This window comes from Leucoraja erinacea, chromosome 9, assembly GCF_028641065.1.
Source record: "Leucoraja erinacea ecotype New England chromosome 9, Leri_hhj_1, whole genome shotgun sequence".
NCBI lineage: Eukaryota > Metazoa > Chordata > Chondrichthyes > Rajiformes > Rajidae > Leucoraja > Leucoraja erinaceus.
Window position 1 is genome coordinate 20050721 of NC_073385.1, and position 16926 is coordinate 20067646.

Here is a 16926-nt window from a genome sequence, read left to right on the forward strand (position 1 = left end):
TCAAGACCACGAGAAATTGCAGTTATAGAAATAGCCCAGTCCATCAGATAATAGGTGCAGGAGTAGGCCATTCGGCCCTTCGAGCCACCAGACAGACCAGCCTCCCCATCATCGACCCCATCTACACTTCACGCTGCCTTGGGAAAGCAGCCAAGATAATCAAACACTTGTCCTAGCAATGTTACAAAATTTTGAGATTTAAAAAATCAAGTCTGCAATTTATCCCATCAGATAAAGCATAACAATAAGTTTAATTTGACACCAAATTCACTTTCATATCTCAAGTATTAAAAAAGTTATGACCATTTTCATACTCGGAAATTAGCATCTTGTTCCCTATTGATTTTCAATGGACATTACAAAAAAGCTGTGATCTTGGATAATCAAACGCCCATTTCTTAAGGAAAGATTAACATTTTTAAATAGCCTAAGTGTCCAAAGATTATTCACAAATAATTCACAATATAACATGATTTTTATATCTAATTTACATTAATTTATAGGCCAAATGGAAGGAATTTAGTGTTCAATTGCTGTAAATAAATGCCCATTTAAATCGTCTTTCTAGTGGGTTCATGTGGAACGCGCCGGTTTAGAACGTTGACATAGCGCTGGATTAGTGCCCTCAAGTGCCGAGAAAAATACTGCGGGATATAAAAAGCCCAAAATGAGCTATTCGTTATAGATAATTTGATATATAGGGTTATATATATGCCCCATTTAATGTAAAAATAAGGTACATACCTTTAATTGTTTGCTCTATAAAACCCTGGGGCTGCGAGAGGTTGCGAGATGAAACAGTAATTTTAAAACTATTAGAACTATATTATCGAGGCCTATAAAACTAATAATACCTTTTGCGACCGGGTCTTGCAGCGATTTTTCGTTAATGATTTACTAGGCTGAACATGTGCGATTAGTACAGCCTAGTAAAAATCGCGTTTTAAACCCGCCCCCTCCAAACAGCGCCAAAATCGCGGGCCTGGCTGAGGGCAGATTCCTAATGACGATTCAGGTAGGTTTTGTAACATACCTACTTGTCCCACCCCGGTCATTCCTTCTTCTCTCCGCTCCCATCTGGCAGAAGGTATAGAAGCTTGAAAACGCGCACCACCACTCAGGAACAGCTTCTTCCCCTCTGTTATCAGGCTTCTGAACGGTCCTTCCATAAGCTAGGGTACTGTCCGATTCACCTCTACCCCATTGCGGACAATAAACCTAAACAGTGGCCAGGGCCTTACCTTTCACATTGAAGGTTCTGGCCTAGTTTAACTTCACAAAGTGCAACACCTCACACTTATTTACATTAAACAATGACACTTGTATGAATGAATTAGTAAAATGATAATAAGGTGAAGTGTTTCATTAGCGGTACGGTACCTTCATCATTTAAATTGTGATAGCAGGCACGAAAATAACCTAAGCTTTAGATAAGATACTGTCACATGATTATACTTCCTGGAATACATTGGTAACCTGGGGCTACAGATGAGGACTGGTTTAACCTGAATTTGTTTAAACATTAACTCCTCTCCCCGCCGTGCAGCTTTTGGAACAGGTTATTCCAGCCACGAGCGCCCAGCGGATGCGTAGATCCAACCAGACATCCCGGTTCTGTCAGGTTGGTTCACCAGGCTGGTTCACCAGGCAGCGGATTGGTACAGATCACACGACTGACCCACACACTGCTGGGGGCTGTCCACCAGACTCACCCAGCAGCATCAGACTCACACCTCGTACAGTATGACATGGCAGCACGGTGGCACAGCGGTAGAGTTGCTGCCTTACAGCACCAGATATACAAGTTCAATCCTGACTACGGGTGCTGTCTGTACGGAGTTTGTATGTTCTCCCCGTGACCACGTGGGTTTTCTCCGGGTGCTCCGGTTTCCTCCCACACTCAAAAGCGTGCAGGTTTGTAAGTTAATTGGCAGAAAGGCCTGTTTCCAAACTGGATGGGAGGGAGGGGGGGGGGGGGATGAGGGTCACTGAGTAAAGGGAGGGTGTGTGAGGGGTGGGGGAGGGGAGAGGAGAGGAGAGGTGAGGGGATGGAGTCTGACCTGAGACTGCAGCAGGCTGTCCTGCAGGTTGTGATGCATGGCCGCGCTCCACACTCCGGCTCCCAGCCGCTCCCCGGCAGAGGCCAGCTCACGCTCCACGGCTGCTGCTCGCTCCCAGCACACATCGAGGCCCACCACACTCTGCTGGGGTCATTGGGGGGGGGGGAGGAGAGAGAGGGAAGGGCAGGGGGGGTGGGTAGGGGCGAGGTCAGGGGAGAGGGGAAAAGAAAGGGGGGCAGGGAGGCAAAGGGGCAAGAGAGGATAGCAGGGGAGAGTGAAGAAGGGAGTGGGAAGCAGTGGAGGATGAGGGATGGAGCAGGGTTGGGGTGAAGTATTGTGTGGGAAATAATGTGGAGAGAGAGAGAGGCAGAGAGAGAGAGAGAGAGACAGAGTAGGAGAGAGAGAGGCAGAGAGAGAGAGAGAGAGAGAGGCAGAGAGAGAGAGAGGCAGAGACAGAGAGGGACAGAGAGAGAGAGAGGCAGAGAAGAGGCAGAGAGAGTGAGGCAGAGAACAGAGAGGCAGAGAGTGAGGCAGATAGAACAGAGAGTGAGAGTGAGGCAGAGAGAGAGAGAGGCAGAGAGAGGCAGAAAGAGAGAGAGAGGCAGAGAGAGAGAGAAAGAGAGAGGCAGAGGGTGAGAGAGGCAGAAGGTGAGAGGCAGAGGGTGAGAGAGGCAGAGGGTGAGAGAGGCAGAGGGTGAGAGAGGCAGAGGGTGAGAGAGGCAGAGGGTGAGAGAGAGGCAGAGAGAGAGAGAGCAGAGAGAGAGAGAGAGAGGCAGGCAGAGATGAGAGAGGCAGGGAAGCACGTTTGGAGTGAGGTACCGTGGGAGTGAGAGGGTAAGAATGATTAGGTGGTATAAGAGAGCGAGAGGGTAGGAATAAGGGAAAGAGAGGGAGATTGTGAGAGGTGACAGAGGGGAGGAGGGCAGGCAAGAGAGCGAGTGTGAGTGTGTAAGAGAGAGGCGAGGAGTGGGGAAGGGTGTGAGGAAGAGGGGAATGGGAGACAAGTAAAGGAAAGACGAGTGAATAAAGTCAGCACAAGTGTTAATGAAGTGAAACCGTCAGCACTCACCTGGCCAGGTACGTCACAGTGGAGCTGTGATAGGTGGGTGAGAGGTGAGCAGTGATTGGTGGGTGAGTGTGCCCTCACCTCTCTAACTTTCGTTTAGTTTAGTTTAGAGATATAGCGTGGAAACAGGTCGTGCGGCCCACCGAGTCCACGCCGATCAGCAATCCCCGCATATTAACACTATCCTACACACACTAGGGACAAATTGCAATTTTTACCAAAGCCAATTCACCTACAAATCTGTACACATTTGGAGTGTGGGAGGAAACCAGAACACCCGGGGAAAATCCACGCAGCCACGGGGAGAATGTACAAACTCCGGACAGACAGCACCCTTAATCAGAATCAAACCCGGGTCTCTGGTGCCGTGAGGCAGCAACTCTACTGCTGCGCCACTGTGTCGCCCTAAACCTCACAAACCTGAGCCCTCACCGCTCTTGTTCAGCATGGACCAGTTGGGCCGAAAGGCCTGTTTCCAGGGAGAGATCAGTTCCCCTGACAGAGCATCCTGGAGTGTGGAGGCACCCGTCACTCCATGACCCAGCACCCTGTGGTGGGGACGAAAAGCCTCCTGTGAATATCCTCCGCACCCTCTCCAGTGCATTCACAGCCTTTGTTGCTCTCGAGGGGTTGGAGAGGGGGTTTGGGAATGAACAAGAATCCGGATGGGAAGAGAAGATTGACAGGGATGTTGCCTAGATTTGGGGAGAGATTGGACAGGGTGAGAGTGTTTGCTCTAGAATGACCCGATTGAGGTTCAGAAGATTACGGGAACAGTTCAGGGATCTGAGCGGGTTGTTGGAGCAGAGGAAAGCACAGAGAGTCAGTCACACAGACGGAAACCGCCCCTCTACACAACTCATCCATGCCGACCGACATGCCCCATCTATACGTCCCAATTGCCTGCGTTTGACCCACATCACTCTAAACCTTTCCTATCCATGTACCTGCATCAACTACCTCCTCTGGCAGCTCGTTCCGTACACCCACGTCCCTCTGTGTGAAAAAGTTGCCTCCTAGGTTCCTATTAAATCTTTCTCCTCTCACCTTAAACCTATGTCCTCTGTTTAATTCCCCTATCCTGTGTAAACAACTCTGCATTCACCCCATCTATCCCCTTCATGATTTTATACACAACTATAAGTTCGCCCCTCATCCTCCTGCGCTCCAAGGAACAAAGGTCTCGCCAACCCAACCTCTCTGTATAAATCAGGCCCTCGAGTCCTGCTAACATTCTTTAAATCTTCTCTGGACTTTTTCCAGATTAATGACCACTTCAATGTCAGGTGGGAGGGGTTGGAGTGGCAGACTGTGGCTGAGGGGATCTGTGCAGCGGGGACAAGAGGGGTTAGGGGCTGGTTACCTGTGGCTCTGCGTGTGGAGGTTGAGGTGGAGCTGAGGGGTGGCATTCCTCTGGTGGCTCCATGGTCTCCTCGCACTCATCCTCATCCTCATCCTGCTCCTGTAGTGAGGTCAGCTTCCCAGGCAGTGTGGCTGGCTGTGGGGACTGAGAAACAGGCAGTTCTGCGTTACACGTCCACCACCACCGGCAGCCCCTCACCCTCTGGCACGGGACCAACTGCACCATCCTGCGGCCACATCTGGCTCGAGCTCCATCAACCAAGTTTGCAGGTGACGCCACTGTGGTGGGTTGTATCACAAACACTGACGAGACGGAGTACAGGAAGGAGATAGGGAACTTAGTGACATGGTGTCAGAACAACAACCTCTCCCTCAATGTTGGCAAGATGAAGGAGCTAGTTATTGGTGGAGTACATGCCACAATCAGCATCAATGGTGCAAAGTGGAAATGATTGAGCGTATCAAGTTCCTTAGTGTTAATATTACCAATGATATGTCGTGGACCAAGTACCTTGATCCATGAAGGCACAGCGACACCACTACTCCGCCTGCCTCTGCGGGAGGTCACTTACCTCGGGCTCTCTGGGCTGCTCACTATGGGCTGGGGGTGACCTCTGCCCATCTGTGAAAGTCGCAGTCACCTCGTTCAGTGCCTCCTGGGCGTCTCTCACCAGCCTTGCCCGCTGCTCATGCACAACGGCCAACCTCTCCTGCTGGTCCTCCATGTTCCCAGCCTGTAACTGGACCAGGGAGTCAATGAGTCAGGAGATACGGGCAACAGCAGATGCTGGAATCCTGAGCAAAACACAAAGTGCTGGAGGAACTCAGCGGGTCAGGCAGCATCTGTGGAGAACATGGACAGATGACATTTCGAGTTGGGAACCTTCTTCAGACTGATTGTAGGGGGGGGGGGGGGGGGGGGAGGAGAAAGCTGGAAAAGGGGAGGGGCAGGACAAATTCTGGCTGGTAATATGTGGATACCAGCCCAGGTAAGGGGGGGGGGGGGGGGGGGGGGTTGATAGGCAGATGATTGGACAGAGATAAAAGGCAGAAGGTGTGAGCCAAAAGCATTTAATTCAAGAGGGCTTGTATACAAAAACAGAGATGTAATGCTGAGGCACTGGTCAGGCTACATTTGGAATATTGCCACAGATGGCTGTGGATATATTTAAGGCAGAGATAGATAGATTCTTGATTAATACAGGTGTCAGAGGTTATGGGGAGAAGGCAGGAGAATGAGGTTAGGAGCGAGAGTTAGATCAGCCATGATTGAATGGTGGAGTAGACTTGATGGGCTGAATGGCTTAATTCTGCCCCTATCACTTGTGACCTTATGATTGAAAGTTTACGAATTGTGAAGATAGAGGAAGGAATGTCGTCTATCCATTCTCCCCACAGATGCTGCCTGATCTACTGAGTTCTTTCTGCACTTTGTGTTAGAGTCAAGTGTCAAGTTTATTTGTCATATACAATGTGAACACAACAGTGAAATTCTCACTTGCTGCAGCAACACACAAATAGAAATACAATAATCAATAATATCAGTTATAGTAGGTAAGCAGACCAAAACAGTATAACTTGTAGTGCAGCCTAAACAAAGTCCACAGTGGTTTGTTGCTAAGGTAGGGTTGATGTTAGTTGTGCAGTGTTCAAGAGTCTTCTGGTTGCTGAGAAGAAGCTGTTCTTGAACCTGGAAGTCACAGTTCTCAGGCTCCTGTACCTTCTTCACGAGGGTAGCAGCAAGATGAGAGCGTGGCCTGGGTAGTGTGGGTCTTCTTGAGGCAGCATCTTCTATAGAGCCTTTTGATATTGATTGTTATTGTCATGTAGATGAGGCAAGTACTATAATAGCATTTAAAAGACATTTGGACAGTACATGCGTGGGACTAGTGTGGATGAGACATCTTGCTCAGCATGGACGAGTTGGGCCGAAGGGCCTGTTTCCATGCTGTATGACTCTAGGTAGTGCAAAGTGAAAAATACTCATCCGGAATATAGTTTCTCAGCATTATGGTGGAACAATTCCAGTAGGTGTGATGGACCAGGCAATGTCCACCTCTCTCTATAGCTTTCCTCGACAAAGATCCACAAAGTATAGCAGGGAAACAGGCCCTTCAGCCCATTTTGTCCATGTCAGCAAAGTTGGCATTCAGGGCTATTCCCATTTGCCTGCACTTGGCACACAGCCCTCAAAACACTTCCTATCCGTATATCTGTCCAAAATGTCTTTCAAATTCATAATTAAGGATAAAGGGGAAATCCTTTAGGACCGAGATGAGAAAAACATTTTTCACACAGAGAGTGGTGAATCTCTGGAACTCTCTGCCACAGAAGGTAGTTGAGGCCAGTTCATTGGCTATATTTAAGAGGGAGTTAGATGTGGCCCTTGTGGCTAAAGGGATCAGGGGGTATGGTGAGAAGGCAGGGACAGAATACTGAGTTGGATGATCAGCCATGATCATATTGAATGGCGGTGCAGGCTCAAAGGGCCGAATGGCCTACTGCTGCACCTATTTTCTATGGTTCTATAATTGTATCTGTTTCTACAGCTTCCTCTGACTGCTCATCCCAGATAGAGACTACCTCCTGAGTAAAAATGTTGCCCCCGAGTGTCATAACTCGCACTTTAAATTGGATTAATTTGTCTTTCCGTCTGCTGCTGTGTGCAGAGTGCATGTGTATCTATGCTGCATGCATGCGTCTGCACAGGTGAGCATGTATGTGTGTGCATGTCCACATGCGTGCTGCTGTATGGGGTTTAGATGCAAATGTGTGTTTGTGCTGGCATCAGTGAGCTGTACATGTGAACAGCCTAGTGTGCTTCGGAGCTTGTCTGTTGCATGTGTGACATACATGTAAATTCATGCGTGTGAGCTCCACTGTGTGTGCACCATATGCAGAATTTATAATGCGAAACAAGAAAATGGCAGAACAGTTAAACAAGTACTTTGGTTCTGTCTTCACGAAGGAAGACACAAACAATCTCCCGGAAATACTAGGGGACCGAGGATCTGGTGGGCGGGAGGAACAGAAGGGAATCCACATTAGTCAGGAAATGGTGTTACATAAACTGCTGGGACTGAAGGCAGATAAATCCCCAGGGCCTGATGATCTGCATCCCAGAGTACTCAAGGATGTGGCCCTAGAAATCGTGGATGCATTGGGCCCTGGTGAGACCGCACCCGGAGTATTGTGTGTAATTTGGGTCTCCTAATTTGAGAAAGGACATTATTGCTATTGAGGGAGTGGGTTTGCTGGAATTTAGAAGGATGAGAGGAGATCTTATAGAAACATATAAAATTGTTAGAGGATTGGACAGGGTAGATGCAGGACAAAAGTTCCCGATGTTGGGGGAGTCCAGAACCAGGGGTCAGTTTATATGTTTAATGTTAAATTCTATAGTGTTGTGTTTATCTTATTTGTGTGCTGCATGGTAACTCAAATTTCACTGCACCAATTGGTTTATGTGACAATAAATGTCCTTTGTCCCTTTCTTTCCTTTGATCGTTTTCCAATGTTCTCTCGACCGGATCAGTTCCTGTGGACTGGAGGGTAGCCAATGTAACTCCACTTTTTAAGAAAGGAGGGAGAGAGAAAACGGGGAATTCTAGATCAGTTATCTTACATCGGTAGTGGGGAAGATGCTTATTAAATGGTCGATTATTAAAGATGTTATAGCAGCGCATTTGGAAAACACGGGCAGGATTGGTCAAAGTCAGCATGGATTTATGAAGGGGAAATCATGCTTGACTAATCTTCTGGAATTTTTGAGGATGTAATAAGTAGAATGGACAAGGGAGAGCCAGTGGATGTGGTGTATCTGGATTTCAAAAAGTTTCTGACTAGGTCCCACACAAGAGAGTAGTGTGCAAAATTAGAGCACATGGTATTGGGGGTAGGGTATTGACATGGATAGAGAACTGGTTGGCAGACAGGAAGCAATTAACGGGTCCTTTTCAGAATGGCAGGTAGTGACTAGTGGGGTGCCGCAAGGCTCGGTGCTGGGACCCCAGCTGTTTACAATATATATTAACGATTTAGACGAGGAAATTAAATGTAACATCTCTAAATTTGCGGATGACACAAAGCTGGTGGCAGTGTGAGGTGCGAGGAGGGTGCTATGAGGCTGTAGGGTGACTTGGATAGGTTGGGTGAGTGGGCAGATGCATGGCAGTATAATGTGGATAAATGTGAGGTTATCCACTTTGGTGGCAAGAACAGGAAGGCAGATTATTATCTGAATGGTGTCAGATTAGGAGAAGGGGAGGTGCAACAAGACCTGGGTGTGCTTGTACATCAGTCACTGAAAGTAAGCATGCAGGTACAGCAGGCAGTGAAGAAAGCTAATGGTATGTTGGCCTTCATTGCAAGAGGATTTGAGTTTAGGAGCAAGGAGGTCCTACTGCAGTTGTACAGGGCCCTGGTGAGACTGCACCTGGAGTATTGTGTGCAGTTTTGGTCTCCTAATTTGAGGAAGGACATTATTGCTATTATGGGAGAGGGTTCGCTGGAATTTAGAAGGATGAGAGGTTCTTATAGAAACATATAACATTCTTAGAGGATTGGACAAGGTGGATGCAGGAAAAAAGTCACCAATGTTGAGGGAGTCCAGAACCAGGGGTCACAGTTTAAGAAGCAGGCCATTTAGGACTGAGATGAGAAAAAACTATTTCACCCAGAGAGTTGTGAATCTGTGGAATTCTCTGCCACAGAAGGCAGTGGAGGCCAATTCACTGGATGAGTTCAAGAGAGTTAGATTTAGCTGTAATGGCTAAGGGAATCAAGGGATATACACATGCACACACACATATAGATATATATTTCAGTGTGCGTATAAACACATGTGTGATGTGTGTACATGTGTGTATCAAGTACCCATGTCACGTATGCTTACCTCCTGCAGTCTCTCAGTTTCCGTGTCACACTCCTGCAGTTTTTCCAGCAGCGACTGTGGGAAAAACAGAACCAGCTTTTGAATTAAACAATCTTCATGTGTTGACGGTGAGCGGACACAAACGAACACGCTACAGAGGCGATGAGGGCGAACACAGATGCGTGTGCTCCATGCCCAACCCGTGTGCAGTCAGTGCCCACTCTTTGTGTAAATTGCGTCCATCTGGTATGCGGGCATGTTCAGTCCGTGCCCATCCTGTGTGTTGTCCGTGACCATCCCATTTGCTGACCATGACCTCTCCATGTGCACTCTGTGCTCATCTGCATGCGACCCATGTCTGTCCCATGCCCAGCCGTGTATGTGTTACATGTCCACCTCCTGTGCGGTCCGTGCCCATCGCGTGTGCTGTGCCCATACCCCATCAGCGTTTTGTTGTGTGCACTCCATGATCATCCTATGTGCTCCTTGAGCACTCCGACCCTATCCCGTGTTTGCTGCGTGTGCGCTCTGTGCCATCCCATGAGCGTTACATGTGCTCTCCAAGCCGACCCTGTGTGGGCTCTGTGTGCACTCCGTGCCCATCCCGTGTGTGCTGCATGTGTTTTCCGTGCCCGGCCTGGCGTGTACCTCCAACAGGCCGCTCTGCCGCGAGGTCAGCTGCTGCAGCTCGGCCAGCTGACCGGTGATCAGGGGCAGCCTGGCAAAAGCCTGCACGGTGCCCGCTGCCCGCTCCGGTAACGTCAGCGAGTGCTCGTAACTCGACAACACGCCTGCCACCTTCCTCATCTCCACCAGGTTCTCCGCTATGATCTGTAGGGACAGCAGGTGTTACCTAGATCACTCCCACACACACACACGTCTAGATTCTTGCCCCAAACATCTCCTTCACACTTTGCCCCTCTCACCTTCAAACTATGCCCTCCAGTCTTTGATATTTCCATCCTGGGATAAAGGTTCTCACTGTCTACCCCGTCTCTGCCTCTAATAATTTTACATATTCCTGTCAGGTCTCCCCACAACCTCCGCTGTCCCAGAGGAAATAATCCAAGTCTATCGAAGCTCTTTTTAAAGCCAATATGTTCTAATCCATCCCCTTCTTGTCAGCTGATTGTTCATCCCATCAGCTCTATGCCAGCTCTTGGATCAATCCATCACCCCCATTCCTCCTGCTCTCCCCACATTCCCATCAATCCCCCAGATTCTACCCCTCACCCACACACTAGGGGCAATTTACAGAGGCCAATTAATAGAAACATAGACAATAGGTGCAGGAGTAGGCCATTCAGCCCTTCCAGCCAGCGCCGCTATTGAATATGATCATGGCTGATCATCTAAAATCAATTCCCCGTTCCTGCTTTTTCCCCATATCCCTTGATTCCTTTAACCCTAAGAGTTAAATCTAACTCTCTTGATAACATCCAGTCAATTGGCCTCCACTGCCTTCTGTGGTAGAGAATTCCACAAATTCACAACTCTCTGGGTGAAGAAGTATTTTCCTCATCTCAGTCCTAATTGCCCCCCCCCCCCCCCCCCCCCCTTTCTTAAATTGTGACCCCTGGTTATGGAACCCCCCCCCCAACATCGAGAACATATTTCCTGCATCTAGCCTGTCCAATCCCTTAAGAATTTTAAATGTTTCTATAAGATATCCTCTCATCCTTCTAAATGCCAGTGACTACAAGCCAAGTCGACCCATTCTTTCATCACATGTCAGTCCTGCTATCCCGGGAATTGACCTGGTGAACTTACGCTGCATTCCCTCAATAGCAAGAATGTCCTTCCTCAAATTAGGAGATCAAAACTGCACACAATACTCCAGGTGTACAAATGCGCACGTCTTTAAGATGTGTGAGGAAAGCAGAGCACTCGCAGGAAACCCACGTGGTCACAAGGATAACATGCAGCCTATCCCCATAGCTCAGACCCTCAATTCCTGGCAACATCCGTGTAAATTTTCTCTGCACCTGGTCCTGTTTAATGGCATCTGAACCGGGGAGAGGTTGGTCAAGCTAGGACTTTACTCCTTGGGAGTGCAGGACGCTGAAGAAAGCTAATGGCACATTGCCCTTCATTGCGAAAGGATTTGATTTAGGAGCAAGGAGGTCCTACTGCAGTTGTACAGGGCCCTGGTGAGACCGCACCTGGACTGTGTGTGCAATTTTGGTCTCCTAATATGAGGAAGGAGATTATTGTAATTGAGGGAGTACCAGGTTAATTGCTGGGATGGCGGGACTGACATATGATGAAAGAATGTGTCGACTGAGCTTGTAGTCACTGGCATTTAGAAGGATGAGATCTTATCAAAGCATATAAAATCCTTGAAGGATTGAACAGGATAGATGCAGGAAAAATGTTCCCGATGTTGGTGGAGTCAAGAACCAAAGATTCACTTCAGAACTCATTCATTCTCACTTCCTTCACAAAAGTCACCTCCATAGACTGTAAGGAGGTGCGTGCCCAGCACTGATTCCTGTGGCACCCCGCTCATTAGGTTAAGTTCATTATTGTCACGTGTGCAGAGGTACAATGAAAAGTTTTGTTTTGCATGCTATCCAAACAGATCAGATAAAACTATACATAAATACAATCAAGTCAAGTACAATAGGTAGAGCAAAGGGGATGATAGAGCGTGATAGAGTTCTCAGCATTATATCTCATCAGTTCCATTGACAGTACTATTGGCCTACATTTGGCCCATATTCCTCCAAACCCTTCCTATCCAAATGTCTTTTAAAAGTTGTAATTGTCCCCACCTCTATAACTGTTACTTATAGATATGGACTAGAGCAAACTGTTAGGATGCATCACAGTGTTTAAGAGGGAACTGCAGATGCTGGAGAATCGAAGGTTACACAAAAAAAGCTGGAGAAACTCAGCGGGTGCAGCAGCATCTATGGAGCGAAGGAAATAGGCAACGTTTCGGGCCGAAACCCTTCTTCAGACTGAGCGGGGGCGGGGGTGGGCGGGGACAAGAAAGGAAAAAGGAGGAGGAGCCCGAAGGCTGGGGGATGGGAGGAGACAGCAAGGACTAACAAAATTGGGAGAATTCGATGCGCATCACAGCTTGGCTTGGGAACAGCTCTACCAAAGACCACAAGAAATTGCAGAGTTGTGGATGTAGCCCAGTGCTTCACAGACCAGACTCCCTAACATGGAAACCAACTACACTTCACGCTGTCTGGGGAAAGCAGCCAGCATGTAGTATGACAATGTTTCATGACCACTGCGATGTGGATGGGAGGGAGCAGAGGTCAGCTGTAGATATGACAGGGGTGGGGAGGTGTTGGTGGAGATTGGTTTGTCAAAGTCGATGCCCCCAGGTGTCCTACCTGCCGGTTGGTCAAATGCTCTTCAGCTGTCAGGTTCTCAATGTCAACGGCAGTCAGGATGGTGTTAACCTTCACAAGTTTGCTTTCAATGTTCTTTACTTCAGACTCAATCGCCCCAATTTCCTGTAAGACACACGAGTAGCATCATCCCTCAATGACAGGATATAGTATGACACTCCCTCAAGCCCCCCCCCCCCCCAACTGTGCGGCCCCCCCCCTGTGTGCGGCTCTCCCTCACCCCCCCCGCCCCCCCCACAGTGCGGCTCTCCCCCCCCCCCCCGTGCCCCCCCACAGTGCGGCTCTCCCTCACCCCCCCCCCCCCCCCACAGTGCGGCTCTCCCTCACCCCCCCCCCCCCCCACAGTGCGGCTCTCTCCCTCACCCCCCCCCTGCCCCCCCCCACAGAGCGGCTCTCCCTCACCCCCCCCGGCCCCCCCCCCCCCCCACAGTGCGGCGCTCCCTCACCCCCCCCCACAGTGCGGCTCTCCCTCACCCCCCCCACAGTGCACTCCTTCACCCCCCTGCCCCCCCCTCCCATAGTGCGGCACTCCCTCAGTACGGCCCCTCTCACCGTTGCGATGTACTCCACCTCCGCTGCCTTCTGGGACACCGCTTGCTGCAGGGATGCCCCGGTCTCGAACAGCTGTTCCACTCGACTCACCATGTGGTCCGTGTCAAACATTTCCCCCACCTCCCGCAGCTTGGTCCCCACCTCCTGCAATGCTGCTTGCTTCTGCCCATTGGTGTCTGCAATCACCTGCACACAGGGAAGAGGCAAAGTGTAGTCTGAACCAACTCGGTCCTGACACAAAATGTTGCCTATGTATAGGAAGGAACTGCTGATGCTGGTTTGCACTGAAGATAGACACAACGTGCTGGAGTAACTCAGTGGGACAGGCAGCATCTCTGGGGAAAAGGAATGGGGGCGTTTTGGTCCGAGATCCTTCTTCAGTCAAATATGTAAAGTCTGAAGAAGGGTCTCGACCTAAACTGACACCCATTTCTTCTCTCCTGAGATGCTGCCTGACCCACTGAGTTACTCCAGCACTTTCTGTCTTTTTTGTACCCTCTTGAGTGGTGGCTCTGGGTCCTTGTACCCTGTATACAAGGGTGATATTGTGGCTTTTGCTCCACAAAGTGTATGTGATAGGATCAGAATGAAGCCATCTAGTCTACTCCACCATTCAATGATTTGAGTTGAGGAGCAAGGAGGAGCAATGTTCCCGATGTTGGGGGAGTCCAGAACCAGGAGTCACAGTTTAAGAATAAGTAGTATCCCATTTAGTATTGAGATCAGGAAAAGCTTAATCTGGGAATTCTCTGCCACAGAAGGCTGTGGAGGACAATTCACTGAATGTTTTCAAGAGGGAGTTAAGATTTAGCTCTTTGGGCTAAGGGAATCAAGGGATATGGGGAAAAATCAGGAACGGGATACTGATTTTAGATGATCAGCCGTGATCATATTGAATGGCGGTGCTGGCTCGAAGGGCCAAATGGCCTATTCGTGCACCTATTTTTCTATGATGGCTGAGACAGGGTCTATTATCCCACTGAAGGGCAACAGTGAATATTTGTACCCCTCTATGATGGGGAGACTGGGTCTTTTAACTGGGCTTCTGACGGGTATATGTCAAGGAGCCGGTAGTGGGGCCGAATGGCCTGTGCCTGTCACTACAACACACCTGTAGGGTGAAGAGCTGCTTGCCCAGAGACTTGCCGTTGGTACAGTCGATGGTGTCGGAGAGCTGGGCTTGTGTGCTCTGAATCCAGGCTGTGGCCGACTCTGTCACCTGACGATAGTCCTCCAGGCAGTCGGGAATCTGCAGACAGACACAAGTGTCACACGGCTGCTCAATCTGAGTGAGGGAGAATGAAGCTCCCTCTACACAGTTCCAACACACACTCCTGGGTCAGGCAGAGTGACGCTCCCTCTACACTGTCCCATCACACGCTCCTGGGTCAGGCACAGAGTGATGCTCCCTCTACACAGTCCCAACACACAGTCCCGCATCACACACAGTGACACTCCCTCTACACAGTCCCATCACACACTCCTGGGTCAGACGCAGAGTGACGCTCCCTCTACACTGTCCCATCACACTCCCGCATCAGACACAGAGTAACGCTCCCTCTACAGTCCCATCACACACTCCTGGGTCAGGCACAGAGTGATGCTCCCTCTACACTGTCCCATCACACGCTCCCGGGTCAGGCACAGAGTGATGCTCCCTCTACACAGTCCCAACACACAGTCCCGCATCACACAGAGTGACGCTCCCTCTACACTGTCCCATCACACTCCCGCATCAGACACAGAGTAACGCTTCCTCTACAGTCCCATCACACACTCCCGCATCACACAGCGTGACGCTCCCTCTACACTGTCCCATCACAGTCCCGCATCAGGCACAGAGGGCAGCTCCCTCCTCACAGTCTTATCGCAGACTCCCGAGGTCAGAAGTCTAGAAACTGCCACCTCTCCTTCTCCCTCTCTTCCCTGTATCTCACCAGGATATGCACTCAATTCTTCCTTGTCCCCACCCCTCCCATTCCCTTCCACTTGTGTTCCTTACTCTAGATTCACATTACGCCTCTTTTCTCCTTATCTCACAGTCATTTGCTTTTTAGTGTTTATCTACCCATATGTTAATGACCCCACCTCCCCTGTATCCACCTATCACTCGCCAGACATTGTCCCGCCCACACCTCTCTTCCAACTCTCTCCATTCCACCACAATCAGTGTGAAGAAGAGTCCTGACCCGAAATGCCACTTCAGGGATGGTGCCTGAGCCGCTGAGTTACTCCAGCATTTTGTGTATTTTTTTCCCCAAGACTATCGGGCATTGCCTTATCACAAGGAGCTCAGATGGAGTGGATTTGTTTTGTCTAACTAGAGATGGGACAATAGTCAAACCTCTCTAAGGCACTGCAACTGGGCAGGCAGTGGAAGTGTCATTAGGAATCACTAAGGGAGCATTAACCATAATTCTGCAAGATTCAAGGTAGTTTAGGAAAGGAATAAGACTGGTCCTCAAGTTAAGGTATTGATTTGGGAGAAGGCTGTTTCAATAGCGTAAGAGAGGACACAAGCAGGCTAGGAGCAAATGCTTGCAGGTGAAACCCAGCTGGCACGAGGAATCTTTTAAAAGAGAGTTAGAAAAGTTGAGGTACTTGTCAAATATTTGAGGGCATAGGTTTAAGATGAGAGGGGCAAAGTTTAAAAGAGCAAGTTTTTTTATACAGAGTGTGGTGGGTGCTTGGAGCAGATTGACTGCTGGTGATGGGGGCAGATGCCATAGTGGGATTTGAGGCATTTAGACAAGCATATGGATATGGATTACATGCAGACAGAGATTAGTTAAAATTGGCATTGTGTAGAAACGAGGAACTGCAGATGCTGGTTTACAAAAAGGGACAATGCTTTTCACTGTACCTACAGCTCAAGTGCTGGAATAACTCAGCAGGTCAGGCAGCATCTCTGACTCAGATTCAGATTCAATTTAATTGTCATTGTCAGTGTACAGTACAGAGACAACGAAATGCATTCCTTCGAAATGCATTCGAAATGACGACAGTGGATATGTGATGTTTCGGGTCAGGACCTTTCTTCAGAACTCGGCATCATGTTCGGTGGGGACATTGTGGGCTGAAGGGCCTGTTCCTATGCTGTTTGGTGTTGTGGGCGGCGAGGAATGGTAGGGTAACGGGACCTTGTTGACCAGCGTGGTCCTCTGCTCGGCCGTGCGTGCTGCCTGCTGATGTTCCTGGAAGGAGTCCATCAGAGCGTCCATGAGCTGCTGGGCCAGACAAGGGTCCACCTCGGCCAGGTCCTGTACCTCTGCATCCAGCCGCGACAGCACCGCATGCCACCTGTCCAGCTCACCCCACACTCTCTGCAAAGGTACAGACAACATTCCATTGTGGGCCACAGGTAGACATAGAGACCGGGTTCGGCCTGACTACGGGTGCTGTCTGTGTGGAGTTTATACGTTCCCTAGGGTGGGGAGTCGTGGTGCATTGCTCTGGGTCTCCCCAGAGTTGGGGAATCACGAGGATATAGGTTTAAGGAGAGAGGGGAAAGATTTAATAGGAACCCAAGGGGCAGAGGGAGGGTGGTGGTGTATGGAATGAGCTGCCAGGGAAGGTAGTTGGGGCAGGTACTATAACACAATTTAAAACATTTGGACAGGTACATGGCTATGAATGGTTTAGAAG

General features: G+C 49.4%; 1 protein-coding gene across 1 annotated transcript in view; it reads right to left on the minus strand.

Moving 5' to 3' along the window:
* Nucleotides 1-16926, minus strand: part of LOC129700594 (uncharacterized) — a 107831-nt gene that overhangs the window by 31727 nt on the left and 59178 nt on the right. Inside the window, exons 29-37 of the mRNA XM_055641212.1 lie at nucleotides 16422-16604; nucleotides 14393-14530; nucleotides 13282-13467; nucleotides 12712-12834; nucleotides 10010-10192; nucleotides 9383-9436; nucleotides 5061-5228; nucleotides 4490-4633; nucleotides 2061-2204 (exon numbers count right to left, since the gene is read on the minus strand). Coding sequence (XP_055497187.1) covers nucleotides 2061-2204; nucleotides 4490-4633; nucleotides 5061-5228; nucleotides 9383-9436; nucleotides 10010-10192; nucleotides 12712-12834; nucleotides 13282-13467; nucleotides 14393-14530; nucleotides 16422-16604 — 1323 coding nt within the window. The remainder of the gene's footprint in view (nucleotides 1-2060; nucleotides 2205-4489; nucleotides 4634-5060; nucleotides 5229-9382; nucleotides 9437-10009; nucleotides 10193-12711; nucleotides 12835-13281; nucleotides 13468-14392; nucleotides 14531-16421; nucleotides 16605-16926) is intronic.